This window comes from Ambystoma mexicanum, chromosome 7q (assembly GCF_040938575.1).
Source record: "Ambystoma mexicanum isolate Mex_15411 chromosome 7q, UKY_AmexF1_1, whole genome shotgun sequence".
Taxonomy (NCBI): Eukaryota; Metazoa; Chordata; class Amphibia; order Caudata; family Ambystomatidae; genus Ambystoma; species Ambystoma mexicanum.
In genome coordinates, this window is record NC_090941.1 from 1,064,718,036 (window position 1) to 1,064,736,273 (window position 18,238).

Genomic DNA, 18,238 nt, shown 5'->3' on the forward strand with positions numbered 1-18,238 from the left:
GGTAAGTAGAAGAACCCACTTTGTGGAAGAGCTGGTGATTATCCCCTTTGAAAGAGGAGAGTACTTGGAGAACTCAGCTATGCAGACCTTGGAATGGATTGTGTCCTCCCACATGTTCCTCATCTTATGATAGTTATCCTTCCGGCTTTAGCTGCTTTGGAAATGTTTATCCGACAGGGGGCGCTGTGTGCCATCTCGTCAAGTCGATATCCCTCGAGGGCCTCTGTTCCACTGTTAATGTCATCATCAGTATAAAAAGCGCATGCAGTGTCCGTTGGCTTCAGTTCTGTTTTTCCGAGCTAACACTTCGAAGAATTACGACACGCTTTGGTTCTTCAGTGAACTTTGTCAGCTATTTTTGATCAACGAAAATGTTTTCCCCATCGGCTCCATCAACACCTAAGACGGGCTTCAAGAAGTGCCAAGACTGTGGATCGAAGATGTCGATCTCCAACTCCCACCGCATATGTCTGTTGTGTCTTGGTACCGGTCACCGTACCTCCGACTGTAACTCCTGTCAGGCGAGGAACGAAAAGGCTCTGAGGGAGCGTAAAGGGGAATTGGAAGTGGGGAGGTTGCCTTCAAAGTCTCCTTCAAAGATCTCAAAAAGAAAGACTGATGAGTCGAGAGATTCTCCTAGATTGAAAAGATCTAAAAGATCTTGATTGCGAAGTCAATCACGCCATTCTTAGTCTTCTTCTTTGGAAAAGGCCAAGAAATGGCATCACATGTCACCTTGAACCTCTAGTGATTCCTCGGCTGAGGTAATCAAATGTCCAACTAAGTTGGACTCCCCAGTATAATGGGATGCGTTATGTAAAGAAATGCTTAAAATTTTCGAGAATGTGTCCCGACCTCCTCGAAAGAAAAGCAGAAAGCCCATGCTCCTGTCGATCTGCATCAAGAGGGCAAAGGGAAGTCGAAGACGAAAACCTTTGAAACTGAGTCATAAGCCAGAACAGCATCGAAAAAAATCTCGATCCAACGGGAAATTGTCGAGGGTTTTGACAAGTCAGGAATCCAGTCCATCGAGGGTTCCTTCGAAAAAGCATAACAAGTCGAGAACGCTGACGCCTTCGCTAACACAATCAGCGTTGGATCCGTGGACACCAGTGTCAAAGTTGACTCAAACAAAATCGACTATGACTTCAAAGTCATTGGCAACGATTTCCTTGAAGTCATCAAAGCCAACAGTAATCCAGGAAAAGGTTTTCAAACCCTTGCCAAAGACAGATTTCTTTAAAGTCTTTAATCTCTATCTATGACGAATCTTCAGATGATAGGACACCACCATTTGGGTTACAATATGGCACCCCTAATGTGCCAGAGGAATTCATCTCAGTGTCAGGGTCCCATATTTTCCACATTTGAGACATTCCATCTGGATGTGGGCTGCTGCCTAAATTTTAGACTGAGTACTAAAGGGGAAGCACTGTTGTTGTAGAAATGGTATGATCTTTATGTTAAAGGAATTTCCTTAATGTTTCCTTCAGGATCCCTTTGTTTCCTCGGGGCACGATGGAGGCACTGTGCCGCAGTGTTGATTGGCTGGGGCTGAGTGTAAGGTAATTAGAAATTATTTTCTTTTAACGATTCTAAACTGCCTTTCATTTTGATAACCATTGAAGCAGGTCACAGTTTAATTAGCTCCAGTAACCAGAGACAGACATCATTTAAAGTAAATCTAAGAACTTGAAATCTGAAGAAGTAATCTACAGTCTAGGTCCAGTGAAGCAGTGAGAACCATCTAAGCTGTCCAGGTGAAGAAGAAAAGTGTAACCTCAAGCAATAGATGAAGAAAGCTAAGTGAACGTTATTTTGCCTTCCAGTTTTGTCCGTAAGAAATACTGAATTTGCTTTTCAATTATAAACTAGAGGAGAAAAAGCAAGCGTGTCAGTAATGAGATGACAATTTGATGTTCTTATTTTGTAACGTTACCGGTGCTGAGTTTTGCTAGTTGTAGTGTTAATTCACGGCACGCGTTACTATTTAACCCCTGCGTGCGGGAATTCTGCGTCGCGTCTCATCTTCTGCAAAACGAATTCACTGATGGTTTATTTAAGCACGTTCAGTTTCTAACATAGTTAACTTTCATTGTAAGATTACCGTCACAGTAGTGCGAGGTAGTTTTTCTCATCGGGATCTTCACTAGAGGAAGGTAACTAACATTTCGTTATGCGGGCGTGTGTGTCTTTTCTCTGCCGGAAATCAGCAGAGTTTATTTATTCTTTCTTCAGGGACATTACGCCGCTATCTGCGAACAGCGTATGGCAGCAAAGAAAAATTAATTGCGTTTCAGAGCAGCTGATGAAGGAGTTTGTTCACCGTTTGTGAAACCCATCTCACGTTAGTGCGCTGAGTGACGCAACGTGCAACAGCATGTGAAGGCAGAATTTTATGACCATTGAAGTTTCCGTGAAGTAAAAGCACATAGTCTTTATGGAAATCAATTTCCGGGAGAGTGTTGAAAGTCCATTTAAAGACTACTAAGTGATTCAGAAGTAGTTCATTTCTGGGCTGTGACTCAGAGATATTGGCAAATAATAGCTTTTCTGAATGTAAGACTGGAATCAACTGTATGCTGTAAGATAAAAGACAGAAGCTTAAGCTGAAGTGATTTAGGAACAGAACTGCAATTACCATAACCAACATCAACTTGAGGGCCTATCAGCTAGAAATTCATAGGCAGCAGTGATGCAGGGAAGGTTGGGAGGTTACACTGTTAAGACAGTTAACACTTGTAGAGAAAAGGGCATACAAGTTTTAATGTGTTTGTGATTGCCTTTTAGGTATCTTCAGTGCAATCCATTTGTTGAGGAAATCCAGGCCTAGAAGACACCTTGTTATTTTCTCCACTTCCCTTTTCCCCTTGTGTTTGCCAGCCGAATAGTTATAATTCAAAGACTGTTGAGTCGGCAGGCTTAGGGGGTCTGGTGGGCTATCATCATTCCTGCAGGAATTCCTAAGCTGGACCTGACAAGAAGAGTTTAGGTTAAAAGACTTGTATGATAACCTTCAATCAGCCAGTGGTATAGATACCTCTCCAGAACTGGTATTTGGTAAACCCGATCCTACTGACCACACTGACTCCTCATATAGGAAGCTAATGTGCAATGTGATAGAGTTTTTAGGTTGGAGCAGGCCTACTCCTTCTTTCGAGCAGGATGACCTGACAGATATTTTGTATTAGGGTCCCCAAAAAGATCAAATTTTGTCATTTCACATTACACTGCAAAAAGAGGGTCTCAACAAATTGGGAGACACCAGGGACTGCGGCTGCAGTAAATAACATTTTTGCTACGATTTATAGGCCATCCAACAGTGACCCAGAGTACTTAACAAAGCATCCAACATCAGAAAGTTTGGTGGTTCAAGCTGCTCCATCTACTAAGCAATCAGCATAACCCTCTATCCCTCCTGTGGGACTGCGTAGCTATGGCGGCTGACCAAATCCCGGAAGGTGAAGAAAGAGACGGCTCCTGGCTATCATCAAGGATAGTAAGGAGGCAATGGGGGAATGCCTCCAGTCAGGTCTAGATACTGCAGACAGCATCAGGAAATCCATGGCAACTAGCACTGTGTTGCACAGATTTGCATGGTTGAGGAAGTCCGGATTGGCACCAGATGTAAAGTCTAGACTCCTCAATATGCCCTTTGACGGCTCAAGGCTGTTTGGCAGCAAGGCTGATGAGAGTTTGGAAAAGCTGCAGAGCTCGAAAGCGGCAGCTAAATGCCTTAGCCTCAACACCCCTACTCCGGTTCATCATCTTGGAGGGGTAAGTCCTTTTGATTCTACTCCTCAATTGGAAGAGGAAGAAGACAAGCCAGTCAAAAAGGTCAGAGATGTTTCCCTCATGGGGAATGAGAGAGAGGTGCTGAATCAGCCCAAGCAGCGGCAGTTGTACCCTCAGCTGCTGCTTCAGCCACCTCAAAATCACTCTGAGGCCTTGACTCACAAGACCCCAGTGGGATCAGACTTACTCAGCATCTGAAAGAATGGCAGAGCATTCATTTAGAAGCTTGGGCACTGGAAACTGTAGCCCACGGTTACTGCCTTCCTTTTAAAAAAAAGGCCTCGGGATTATCCACCGGGGAACAACTCTTTCAAAGTTCTGGACCCGCCTCTTGTGCAGGAAATTCTGACCCTGCTAGAGAAAGGTGCTATAGAACCAGTACCTGTGGCAGAAAGGAACAAGGATTGGTACTTCCTTATTCCCAAGAAGGACAGAGGATTGAGACCCATTTTCGACTTAAGAGATTTAAACAAATTCCTCAGGAAGGACAAGTTCAAGATGGTTACCCTTTCTCAGATGCTTCAGGCACTCTAGCTTTAGGAATGGATGGTATCTTTGGACCTTCAGGATGCTTACTTTCATGTGCCAATCCATCACAAGCACAGACAACCCCAGAGGTTCGCCGTTGGCGGTTCTCATTATCAGAGTTCTGCCATTTGGACTGACCTCAGCCCTGAGGGTTTTCACCAAGTTGATGGCGGTGGTGGCAGCGAGCCTCAGGAGAGGGGGGATTCACGTCTACCCCTACCTGGATGATTGGTTGATCAAGGCCACTTGCCTCAAAGTATCACTTTGGGCGCAGGCCCCTTTTTTTGGAATGGCAGTTGATGCCCAACATTATTCTATTGATTTAAGTAATGAAATCATGGGACCAATCCCAAACGACTGTTTCTACTTCAGTAGCGGTATTCCTCCAGAAAATATTCTTTACTAGGCATGGGGGGAATTTAATGGTGTACTCTTCTTGCCCCTACAGGATGGAAGAGGTGACCTGTGATATGAGGAGGGAGGAGGGAGTGTTCAGAGTCAAGGACCACTACTTCGAATCCCTGGAACCTACTGTCCAGGTCGACACCATCAAAAGAGATCTCTCCACCCAACTGGAGGATACCACTGAAATATCCGAGTTCTTTCCAGGTTTCAAATCCATGGCAACTAGCACTGTGTTGCACAGATTTGCATGGTTGAGGAAGTCCGGATTGGCACCAGATGTGCAGTCTAGACTCCTCAATATGCCCTTTGACGGCTCAAGGCTGTTTGGCAGCAAGGCTGATGAGAGTTTGGAAAAGCTGCAGAGCTCGAAAGCGGCAGCTAAATGCCTTAGCCTCAACACCCCTACTCCGGTTCATCATCTTGGAGGGGTAAGTCCTTTTGATTCTACTCCTCAATTGGAAGAGGAAGAAGACAAGCCAGTCAAAAAGGTCAGAGATGTTTCCCTCATGGGGAATGAGAGAGAGGTGCTGAATCAGCCCAAGCAGCGGCAGTTGTACCCTCAGCTGCTGCTTCAGCCACCTCAAAATCACTCTGAGGCCTTGACTCACAAGACCCCAGTGGGATCAGACTTACTCAGCATCTGAAAGAATGGCAGAGCATTCATTTAGAAGCTTGGGCACTGGAAACTGTAGCCCACGGTTACTGCCTTCCTTTAAAAAAAAAGGCCTCGGGATTATCCACCGGGGAACAACTCTTTCAAAGTTCTGGACCCGCCTCTTGTGCAGGAAATTCTGACCCTGCTAGAGAAAGGTGCTATAGAACCAGTACCTGTGGCAGAAAGGAACAAGGATTGGTACTTCCTTATTCCCAAGAAGGACAGAGGATTGAGACCCATTTTCGACTTAAGAGATTTAAACAAATTCCTCAGGAAGGACAAGTTCAAGATGGTTACCCTTTCTCAGATGCTTCAGGCACTCTAGCTTTAGGAATGGATGGTATCTTTGGACCTTCAGGATGCTTACTTTCATGTGCCAATCCATCACAAGCACAGACAACCCCAGAGGTTCGCCGTTGGCGGTTCTCATTATCAGAGTTCTGCCATTTGGACTGACCTCAGCCCTGAGGGTTTTCACCAAGTTGATGGCGGTGGTGGCAGCGAGCCTCAGGAGAGGGGGGATTCACGTCTACCCCTACCTGGATGATTGGTTGATCAAGGCCACTTGCCTCAAAGTATCACTTTGGGCGCAGGCCCCTTTTTTTGGAATGGCAGTTGATGCCCAACATTAGTCTATTGATTTAAGTAATGAAATCATGGGACCAATCCCAAACGACTGTTTCTACTTCAGTAGCGGTATTCCTCCAGAAAATATTCTTTACTAGGCATGGGGGGAATTTAATGGTGTACTCTTCTTGCCCCTACAGGATGGAAGAGGTGACCTGTGATATGAGGAGGGAGGAGGGAGTGTTCAGAGTCAAGGACCACTACTTCGAATCCCTGGAACCTACTGTCCAGGTCGACACCATCAAAAGAGATCTCTCCACCCAACTGGAGGATACCACTGAAATATCCGAGTTCTTTCCAGGTTTCAAGCAGATGGTCAAAGAAAGGATCAATCTTGCTGATGCCTGTGAGACCGAGGAGCAAAGACAAAAGCTGGAATAGGTTTTCCTGGAATTCCTAGATATCTTTTCAGTTGACTCATACTACTGTGGATGCACCTCTATTCATTCAACCACCATAACCATGGACCCCAAGATGGCTCCTGTATTTGTCAAACAATCCCAGTTACCTCTCGCGTCCATGGAATCACTCTCAGAGATTATTAAGAACTTAGAATACCATGGGATAATTTGTCTGATCCAGTAGTACACGTCGACCCAAACCCCCTTTGGATACATAAACTCCAGCAATGAGTTCAATGTCTTTCTATATAAAGCCATGCCTGACTTGGGCAAAAATGGAATCCTGGCCTTCGTTGATGGTGTTCTGATCAAGAGCTCAACTGTGGAGAAACATATAGCAGAAATCTGCTATGTTCTAACACAGTTGCAGAAAGCTGGAGCAAAACTGTCCTTTCAGAAGGCACAGTGGTGTAAGACCCAAATGAACTTGTTAGGTCACGAGATCACCCCTGAGGGTCTTAATCCCCAGGCAAAGAAGGTGGAAGCATTGTTGAAATGAAAATACCCTACTACTCTGTGAGAAGCCTTCTTGGACTCACTAATTATATTAGAAAGTTCATTGAAGACTATGCAGAGGTCACTCAACCTTTGGTCCATTTATTAAAGGCCGGAGTCAAGTGAGTGTGGCGTCCGGATAAGCTGAGACAGTTAAACAACTGAAAATAAGCCTTTCCCAGGCTCCTTGTTTAGCTTACCCCATAAAGAAGAAGGAGTTCTTCTTGGAGACAGGGTTCGCAGATACTTGCCCAACAGCGGTGTTGTATCAAAAGCACAACAAGGTCTACAAAGTCATCTCCTATGCAAGCAAAACTTTGTCCTCTGTGAAGGAAAAATTCAATGACTGCGAGAAGGCACTCCTTGCAACAGTGTGGGCATTGATAAATTACCGCCCATTCATCCAGGGGGAGCACATCATTGTCGAGACTCCTCACCAACCCTTGCAATATCTCCAAATTGACAGAATACGGGTGGGGAATTTCGGTAATTCCAGAATTACTTTCTTGATTCTGTCCATGCAAGGCTTTCCTCTGGAGGTCAGATATGGTCAAAACAAGAAGAAACCCCTAGCGCAAGGGTTGGTGGACTTGCATGATTGTGTTCAAGAAAACTGTCTTGAGGAGGAAAGTCTAATGACCAACAACAACATGGAGGCGTACTTAACTTCCCCACACAAGGTCTATGAAGAAGACACGTGTCAGGGGTTGCCCACAGTTTATGTGGATGGGTGCTCCTACCATGTTGATAACAATGGGGAAAAATAATTAGTGGCTGACATTAGGATTACCTGGGTGAATGTTACCCCGGAACCCTTTGCTGGCTGCTTTGCTGGAAGTAGTCAGGTTGCAGAGTTGATGGCCGTTGACCAAGCCATTCTCACTGCAGGGAATGGGCACCGTGGAAACACCGGCACCATGCGGTAATGGTGCTGGTGTTCCCACGTACGTCTGCGGCCGGTGGTCTTACGTCCGCCAGGTCAGACCTGGCAGGTGTAACAGCAACTGGCCAAAAAACTCGTAGTTAGCCGGTCCAGAAAATGGTGCCGGTATGGTTTTACCGGCTAACTTGTAATGAGGCCCACAGACTCTGATTATGTCAGGAATGGGTTCATGAAGCACCTTATTAACTGGAAGAATTGAGGCATGCTTTGTGCCAACAATAAAACCTTAAAGCATGCCAAACTGATCCAGTCAATTGATGATCTGGTGACCTCCAATGAGATGACCATCTATTGGAAGAAGATAAGAGTTCATTAAGAGTGTGAATGACCTGGCTGACCGGCTGGCTAAAACCAGAGGCCTGCAGGGAGATTTCATAGAAACAGAATCTCTGCTGGAGGAAATCCAAGTTGCTGCTGTCACCAGGTCACAAACTTGTGTGAATAGTGAACTCTCGTCTGCCCAGTGGAGTAAAGATACCCGGATGCAGATTGGATCACTGCACAGAAAGAGGACCCAAACATTGGCAAATTCAATCAACACATTGAAAACCCTGTGAGTTTTCCTCTAACGGAGTCGGATTATACCGTTAAGGAGGATCTCTGGGTGTTGAACTTTTCCAAAATGTTCTGAATCCAAGGCAGTTTGTTGGTAAGGAAAGCCCTGTCTGGCTGTTACCAGTGCGCGGTACCTACCTCATTCTGAACCCTGATGTTGAGCCACGGCCATGGCGTGCCCACTGCCGGTCCTAGGGGGTTTCACACGACAATAGAAATCTTGCGCAAGGTTACCTACTGCCACACATGGCCAGGACTTCAACACTTACCTAAATGGGTGTCCTGTGTGTGCTCAATTTCAACCCAGTTCACTCACACACGGATGTCCCCTACAAAAAAGGGGAATGACAGTGCCTTGGTCAGATTTGCAAGTCGATTTCATCAGGAAAGTAAGTCGATCCTCCAGAGGAAACAAGTACATGTTGACTGTGACATGCAAAGTGGGTAGATTGTCTTCCAGACCCGAATTGTAAGACAGAGACAGCTGCCGCTCTAATGATCAACCACATCTTCTTTCGTTTTGGCCTCCCGCAAAGGATTGATTTGGATTGAGGAAGTCATTTTACCAGTGAGATGATGGTGAAGATGTGGGAGATTCTAGGGCCTACTGCCTGGCCTAAAGAGGGGGGGGGCGAGAGGGAGAGAGATATAACAAGACAATTGTGAGTATCTTAAAGAAGTTTGTGGCAGACTCTGGACCCAGTTGGGACATCCGATTACCGCTTGTCCTGATGGCTATTCGGTCTACACCATCTTCTGCAAACAAATATGGCTCCATTTGAGCTTATGACTGGACGAAAAATCATGTTACCTCAGCATCTGCTCTATAGAACTCAGGAGCAGACACTGATAAATGTGTCCAACACTCATGAGTACATTGAAAATTTAAGGAAGCACCTCCATCACGCTTTTGCTTGTGCTCAGCGCAATTTAGAAAAGTCGGCTGAAGGAATGAAGACCTGTTATAATCTAAAAACCACCAAAAAAAAGTATGAAGTAGGTGACAGGGTTTACCAGTACAATTTTCAAAGGAGCCGGGCCAACGAGCGGATATTTATTCCGTCTTGGCATGGCGCCTTTGAAATTGTAGATAAAATATCACCTGTTGCCTACAAGATCCGCATTCCAAAGGAGAACAGACAGAAGAAAAATGGGTCCATATCAATCAGTTAAAAAGATGCGACAAGCATTACAACTGATTGAGGAGCCAAATGAAAGTTGAATCAAGGAACCATCTATGGGTTGAACAGAAAGAATAAAAAATCGGATCGAAGCTATGTATATATAGATACAGGGAGTAATTTACTTAGTGATCATTGTAATAAAAAAGAAAATAAATGAATAAGGTTTTGTGAAATGGTGAAAATGTCTTGTGTTATAGTTGTATGCTGTTGTTGTTTTTGTCAATTCTGTGTAAATATTCTGGGGAAATGTGTTGTGTAAAAGGTACTGAACCTTTCTTTTCTTTCTGTTGCTAGCTAATTAATTTCATTCAATTCCAGCCTGATGGCAAGATGGGAGTCCTGGGAGGACCCCGGGGACCACAAGAAGAAGGAAGAAAGAGGGTGCTGTGCTACACCCCCCAACTCAAAGACGGAAGTGAAGGCCAGAGTGCCCACTCCCTAAAAAAAGAAAATTGAGATGGACGGGCTACAACAGAAAGAAAAAAAATACAAAAAAAAGGACTTCAGATGAAACTCAGCCCTGCTCTTCCCCATAAAAGAATCATGGAAGAACCGGGGGTGGGGGCATGCAGGGTTTAATTAAAGGCCCTAAACCGAAAGAACTGAAGGACCCCCTGGAAAAAATAACCCAGCAGCCTTCAAAAACCTGCACACAAAAAATGTTCCTATTAATGTAGACTATGTGGGTGTCTTTCTGCAGTTGAAATCCAGAGAAAACTGAAGACAAAAGTGTAAACCAAGTGCAGATTGGAAAAGAACATCACATTGCTGGCTGAGAGAGAAATGCAGCATTTTCACTGAAACTGCCACCCATCAAAAGATGGTGCACTGTGACAACTCAGACCCACTCTTTAGCATAAGAACTAACAGCAGATAATTAAAAATATATTTTATAAATGACAGAAATAAACCACACTGTGCAGCTATCCTATTTAAAAAAAAATATATGTGTGAAAAGAAAGAAGAAAGCCACTGATGCAAAAGGAAAGTGAATCCTAATCAGTGAAATGCACAGTATTTAAAGAATGAAGGCTGATGTTATGAAATGCAATATGTGAGTTCCTTTCAGCCAAGGACAATCAGTGAGCCTCTGGGCAGAATTCACAAATGGCTTTCCCCACTGCAAGCCTGGCTCTTGCATCCCAAGTATCTACAACCTGCAGCCCACCCACTTCAAACAACAGGATGGCAAATGGCATAGTCAGTGTGTGGCTGGAATGTTGGAGGAGCTGCAATCAAGGGAAGCTGAACTCTGTAGAAAATACAAGAAAATAGGAGGTTTTCAGATCAAAATGGTGGTATACTTCAGATAACTGGACAGGATGCCAGATATTAGCAGGGCCGGCCTCACTCATTATCTGCAGTGGGGGATTTCTGTGTAGTTCTTGCATCCCAAGTATTTACGACCTGCAACCTACCAACTTCAAACAACAAAGAGGCTAATAAAACACAGTCCAGGAAGCTCTGGTCACATGTTGGCAAGGCATGGCAAATGGTGGGAGACAGGAGAGCTCCAATTTGCATACACATGTAGATGTTCTATTAGTTTAAAAGGACTGTTATAACGTATGCATTTTTCTCAGCAACCACAAGTCGTACTGCATTCATTTATGTGTCGTTTTTAAGATAATTTCCAGGCAATGTTGTTGAAATAAGTTCATACACCTGTGACTTAGGGAATTGTAATGGCAAACTAAAATGTGTTCCTGGCTGCTCTGAAAATGTCTTGAATTTAAGAGGTGGCGAATTGCTGGAGGGTAAAATTAGGTATTGGGAGAGTAAATTGCATGTTCATAACTATTATGCTCTTCGTAAAAACAGCAGAAAATTACCACACGCCCGTGCACCATGGTGCCAACCCAGCTGTCGTTTTATTGAATTCCCCATGATTAGCTGAAGTGAAATATATATATATATATATATATATATATATATATATATATATATATATATTATGGCAGTTAATAGTAAATTATGATGTTCTGCCACATGTAAGACACGGCCCAATATTGAAATCTGGATGTGTCATCACCGGTATATAAAGTGGATGCACTATGAGGGGAGGCGGGGAGCTGCTAAAAAATACCAACTGACAGTCACAAGGAAATTGCATCTGTGTGGAGCTGGATATTACTGGGGAGGCCTGAAAGCTGACTGGACCCTATGGTGAAAAGCTGGGGAACATCCTTGAGAGTGGTGTGACCAGACACCCGTCTTGTCCTTGAAGAGGGTCCTGAAATGCAGTTGGCTTTCCTGAACTTTAAAAAGAGGTTTGCAATTTAAGTAGAATTGAGCAATTTGAAACCAAAAGGTGGGGGGAATCAACTTGCCTTATATCCTTTGCCTTTATAGTGGGTGGGAGGGGGTCAAAACTGTCTAGATCCTTAGCCTATTTGACTGAATATAATTAAATTAATTCCCATTGAGCAAAACACTCTGGGGTGATTTTTTGTTAAAATTCAAAATTAACAAAGCTCATTCCCGGTCTATGCTGGAAATGATAGCCTGTAATTTAATTGGATAATCCTATTTGTCCTGTGACTCCGACTTCTTTAAGGAGGAGGAGTGTCCTGGTTCCTATGCAATCTTTCTGTCTAGCTTCCCCAACACAGGCCTTTAAGTGGAGGCGGGTCTGAAATCCAAAATTCCTAAATCATTTCACTTTTTCTGTCCGACTTCCCCAACATAGACCAAAGTAGGAGAGGTGTCTGAAAAACAAACTGCTAAATCACCTTGTGTTTATTTTAAAGGAAATGTGCACAGCACTGCATATGAACATTGATTTTGTTCATTGACCAGTGTTGATTATTCCTTGAAGTGAAATCTGTATAAAGCAAAGTATTGTGATTTGTGTTTTCCAAACCAACTTGTGTGATTTATTTATGTAACAAGAAGTTAAATTGCGTGCCACAAAGAAGATGGTATGTGTAGTTTTAGTGCGATCTCAATTACCTATCAATCAAATAAATATACATATATTTCCTGTGCACTGGCCTGGCTCTTGGCTCATTGGTGGTACAGGAGGAGGGATCCAAATGCATGCAGTGAATCGGAAATAGGGCTGAACAAAGAATTGACATTCAATAGTTTGTTGTGTGACACCTTGATTGGGGAGGGAAGGAACTCCCCATGTTGAGGGTAGCCTCTCAATAAACCGTTACAATGTGTCTAACAGCACTCAGGCTTTTCTGCACATCCCAGATGTTACAGCTGTGTATCCATGCCCATTGGGCTAAAACCTCTGTTGCTCAAGTTAAAGCAGCATGTGTGATGTTATTATTGGGCAGTGAGATCATGTATGCAAAGCGCATTTTGGTCCGAGGGGGGAGTTTGTAAACGGACCAACCAGGTAAGAGATTGATCAGATTCCACCAATGAAATGGAGGTGTCATTGTAGTAAAGTGAACATACTGTAGATAAGGCGATGCACCCCCACCATCATTATAATTCTGGGTAAAAGAATAGCATCAGCTTTCTCCAGCCTCTGAGGTTTCTCGTTGGTACCCAGCACAAATAACTACAAAAATATTGATTCTTTAAAATAAAGACATCAAAATATCCTCTACTATAAATAAGAAAGCTGAAATAAAGAAACAATTTTATTAGTTGATTAAAAAAATCATGAATTAAATTTAAAAAAAGAAAAAACACTCCTGGCAAGGAGCAGTATGGTCTGGAGCAGGTGAGAACAGTAGATGAGTATTTAAAGGTCCTGGGCTATATACGTAATTCACCCTACTAATTTTCAAAAGTATCACTTCCCGGATAGAAATTAGTAATTGCTAAAGAAAAGGTGCTGAGTTAAACTTGGGTGAATATTGTGGATTTTTCCATTAATACAAATGTAATATGAAACAACAAAAAATTACTTTCGAAAGAATGGATATATTTGATAAGAAATCCTTTTTTAGGATGTGCAAGTAAAATAATTACTGTTATTTTGTTATTTTTACAAACTTGAATTTTGAAATGCTTTTGTCTTATTTTATTTGACTTTCTTAGTTTTTCGCTGGGAGGATAGTTCTGGAGCAACATGCTCACCTTGGCAACAAGACGCTTGCCTTAGAAACAAGATGATGCCGTGTAATGTGGGTTTGATCCCCCTTCTGGGGAGGAGTCTGGCATTCAGCTCAATACAGATCACCAATATAGTAATTTGTACAATATACACACACGTTCAGTGTCAAATCAGTTTATTTTACCCTCCACATTTTGACAGCTTCATTTATTTTCTGTATAGGCTATTATTCAGAGGATATTATCTGATTTGAGTTCTAAAGAGGAACCGTTATGTGTTTGTGAATTAATACTGTCTTCATCTTGCTCTTGGGCTCAGAGTCACAGACAGGTGACTTATTGTACCCTCAGAAATGTTGGCTATTCAGAGCAGCTATGGGCGCTAAAAAGATAATACGCAGGGGCTTTAATTCAATTAAACCACCCACTAAATCTGAATGGTTCCAGGAGCTGCTAAGGGTGTCTCTTATAGAAAATATTCTGTGGGGTAGACAAAAGAAATTGAGCTTTGGTCACGTTTTCTTGAAATTGGTATATAATCCTGGATTGGAATTGGTAGTGGTGGTCAGGATTCACTTGGATTTCTTGTGATGCTAATTTCATACTGTTTTACTTGTTTATTGTTCAATTATCTGTTTTATCTTATTGAAAAGTGTGAATGTAAATTTAAAAAATACTGCTTTGATCTGAAAATGATAGTGAGAGTCCTATTTGGATTATGGTGAATGCGCTCTTTCTTGCCAGCTACAAAAATACAAGCAGCAGCTTAATCTTCCCTACCTCATCTTCTATAGGGCGTCATTATAAGTTGGGTGGTGCAGTAAAAATGCTGCGACAATACTGGTATTGCTGCATTACCGCACCGCCCATCTACGGCTTTGGGGGTAAGATGGAGGAAAAGCATCCAACAGGAAGCTGGAGGTAATTCAACCACCTTATCACCGAAATTACTGCCGGCAGTATTACAGATGGCGGTAATACCACCGAAATCCCTCATGGAGTCCTATGGACTCCAATTAACGGGGACTAACACCGCCTATCAATACTTAAAGTAATTTGGCGGTAATACAACCGGACCAAGTGGCATTAACGGTAATACAGTTTGGTGTTATCTCTGCGGATTTACCGCCGAGATACCACCACATTTATGAGGCCCTCTTGCCATTACTTCCCAGTTAGCAAGGAAATAGGAGATTCTGCTTTCTGTGTTTTTACCCTCGGCATAAAAGGGCATAAAATGGCAGTGGGATCCAGTCTGCAGTATTCACCTGGTTTCCTCTCTGTTCCACCAGTGACCATGGCACGAGTTAGGATTCCTGAGGTGCCCCTGGAAGACGAGTTAAACGAGGATGATGACAGCCGGTTCCGAGAATACCGCGGTAATGTTAGATTCACGGCATTTTCATGCTGCCCGGGTTGCTGTGCTTTCATCAGGGCACTGTGCAATCGGGTCAGGAAAAAGCGCAGCCTGCCTTTCCAGCATTCCCCAAAGAAGTGGCTGATATCCAAAAATAAACACACCAAACCTGAGCAGAAGGACAAATGGTAAGGTCCCCTCTAAGTGATGTTTGAGCAAGTTATGCAATGCTGAATAACGTATCTTAATAATATAAAAGTGCAGATGAATGTTTGTCCGATGCCGTCATGCACAGTAGAGGCTGCCCGAATTCACAGAATGCTCCACTGGAGGGAGCTGCTGCCTCAGGAAATACAGTGGTCCAATTTGCATAGTTTGGCCTGTTGTCACCTCTAGAGGGTGCTTTGGCTTAGGATATATAGTGGTCCTACTGTGTCAATGAAAATATGCACTTTGACCCGTGTACACAGACCTGTACACTATTAGACAATATCATAGTAGTTCCTCCCAATAACCTTTATTTTTTTGACAAAATGTATTGGTGATATCTGTATTTCATTCAATGGTATTGGCGCTCATTACCTTTTTGACGGTAATTACCATTACCACCACTTGTAATCATGCAAAATCCGACAAATCACAAGTGGTGGGGTGGCGGAGTTAGCCCCCCATTTTATGACTCTTGGACCGTAGCTGGTATTTCTGCTACAGTAATTCCTCCAAAGAGCAGGATATATTTCCTTCACATCATCGTCAAACACGTAGTATGGTGGGATGGCAAGAGAACAGGTAATTCTGTTAACACCACTTCTTTACTGCACCACCATACTCCCAATCAGCATCATTATCTTAAGGGAAATGCAAAATTTACAGTGTAATGCAACACGGCCAACAGTGACACGTGAAATAATTACCCCATGAACATCCCAATTGCCCGTGGTAGGCAATGTAATCTTAGTTTGTGTATTAAGGTGTTTTATTCCTTTGATCTTAATATAAACAAAACAGCCATATCAGACCATTCTTTTTTTTAAAAGTTTTTATTGATACAACTGATATAAATCAACTTTACAATATATTTTATGAAAGAAAATTATGTAAAACATAAAAGTAAAATTTTACACATGAAATCAATCCATTTAAAATTTGATAATACATTTCAAATAATTTAAGACCAGACATCACAAGCTATCAGGATCAGAAAATACTCACCATAGAAGACAGTGGAAAACATAACACACATAAAGCAATCCATACATTATTAGATATGCAGAGCTATCAATAAATGGAGACCAGATACATTTGTACGTACACTGCAAATTTCACCTGCAGTGGGAGATCATCTCCCAGCAGAAAGTGTAAGCAAGTCTTGCATCCAATCTGCACTCTTTGGCCATAGAGCTTAGCATCTGTTCCCTGCCCATGATCAGGGCCCTATCTAACCATTTCTATGTGGAATATGAGAGGGCGGGGCTCAGGGGGACGCCACCGTAGACACCAGGCAAAGGAGATCCCTGGATCCACACCCAATTAATCTTCTCAATCCTTTGCAAAACTTCCTCCCACAAGGCTGTGATCTTCTCACATGTCAAAAACATGCGTAGGTGTGTGCCTCTTTCTTTCCTACTGAACCAGATGAGATCAAAGGCCTATTTATTTATTTATTTTATTCGTAAAGCGCGTGAACACAAGCCCAGAGGCATAGAGGTGCTGAGACAGAACAAACAACGGATCACAGATAACAAGTCAGGAGCTAAGCAGTAGGGAGATCAGCCTAGTTTGCAAGTTCTCATTCTAACGGGAGTCCAATACAAACTGTCAATGATATGCTGCGGTTTGTCACCAGGATACAAACCTGCTTCCTTCTTATAGGTTTCACACATATTTCCACCCGGTGATGGCAAGTTGTAGGGAGCTTCAGTATTGTGTTCCACTTGGCCTTACTTCTAGGCAAATGTTCCTCTTTCTGGCATAGACCAATAAGCTTGTACATTACTGATTCAGACAGCTGGTAAGAGAGGGTGTCGCGGGAGTGCGTAAGAGGTTCTTACTTCTTGTATCAGAATGGAGGGAAAAGTAGTAAACCAAATCTAAGGTGGGTGAGCCGCACTCCTCATTTACCAAATATTACTAAGTGTATACATAATGTGCAGTGGTGCTACTATCAGATAGAGCGAATATCGCATATGATCAATTTATCTGTCAAGAAAAGTCTCAGGATGCTGCACGCTTCATGTGTCACAAAACCACAATCAATGCCGTAAATATTTATCTCTCAAGCAAGAAAAGTAAGAGACTGATATATCGAAAATTCAATACAATACAAACCAAAAAGATGAGAATGTATTTTTATATCTTTCAAAGTATGAAATATTTAAGAATTCAATTTGGACTAAAATGTCTCACAGAAAAAATCTCAGAAATGTATATGTTACATTTGAATTCGGAATAGAATGTCAATACAACGTTCATAAGAAGCAGATTCCAAAAATAAATATCATCATGAAAATGAACAATGTATCGATGTCAAACAATTAAAGCAATTATTTGTATAGCAGTAGTTCGAACCCTCTACTTATTTCTTTCTCTACGTGCTTCGGGTCTACAGTTTTCTTCAGGAGATATGAAGCTTCCCCACTTCCTACAATAAGTAGAAAAGGAAACGGCATCAATAATCAATAACATGTCTGTGTCACAGATGGCACAGAAAACCAATCTAATTCTTTGCGATAATTTAATGGGTTTTATTTTGTAATTGTGTAGGCCCTAAGGCCGTCTCTCTCTCTTTTTCTCTTGCTCATCTCCTGTGGGAGTTCCTCCCTCACCCAGGCGTCTGTAACTCCAGTTAGTGCTACCAAATCGTAACCCCTACTGTGGAATGGCTGACTGTGACTACTGATGGCTCCCTAGGTGCAGTCTATCTAAACTCCTTCAGGGACTTCCTAGCTTCCCTTATTTATTTATTCACATTTGTTGAACGTGCAACAGCCCAGAGGTATCATGGCGCTTGTTACAGACAATTTTTCTTAGTTACAGGTAAATTGACAATTGCATTTTTCAGTACCGGCAAGAAAGTGGGCAATGCATGCAGTGGGTTGGGTGAAGAGGGAGATTTTGAGTTTTTTTCAGAAGGCACGGAGAGAGTTTTCAGCTCTGATGTCCACGGGTAGAGAGTTCCATAACTTGGCGGTTATGTAGGGGAAGCCTAGCCCTCCTGCTTTAGCCTTGTTGATGTGTGGGGTGTGTAGTTGGTTGGCGTACTCGAACAAGAGGTTA

General features: G+C 42.8%; 1 protein-coding gene across 1 annotated transcript in view; it reads left to right on the forward strand.

The window, feature by feature from the left end:
• C7QH17orf50 (chromosome 7q C17orf50 homolog) overlaps positions 1-18,238 on the forward strand; it is a 164,674-nt gene that overhangs the window by 65,376 nt on the left and 81,060 nt on the right. Inside the window, exon 2 of the mRNA XM_069640433.1 lies at positions 14,898-15,150. Within this exon, the coding sequence (XP_069496534.1) occupies positions 14,903-15,150 (248 nt within the window). The 5' untranslated portion in view covers positions 14,898-14,902. The remainder of the gene's footprint in view (positions 1-14,897; positions 15,151-18,238) is intronic.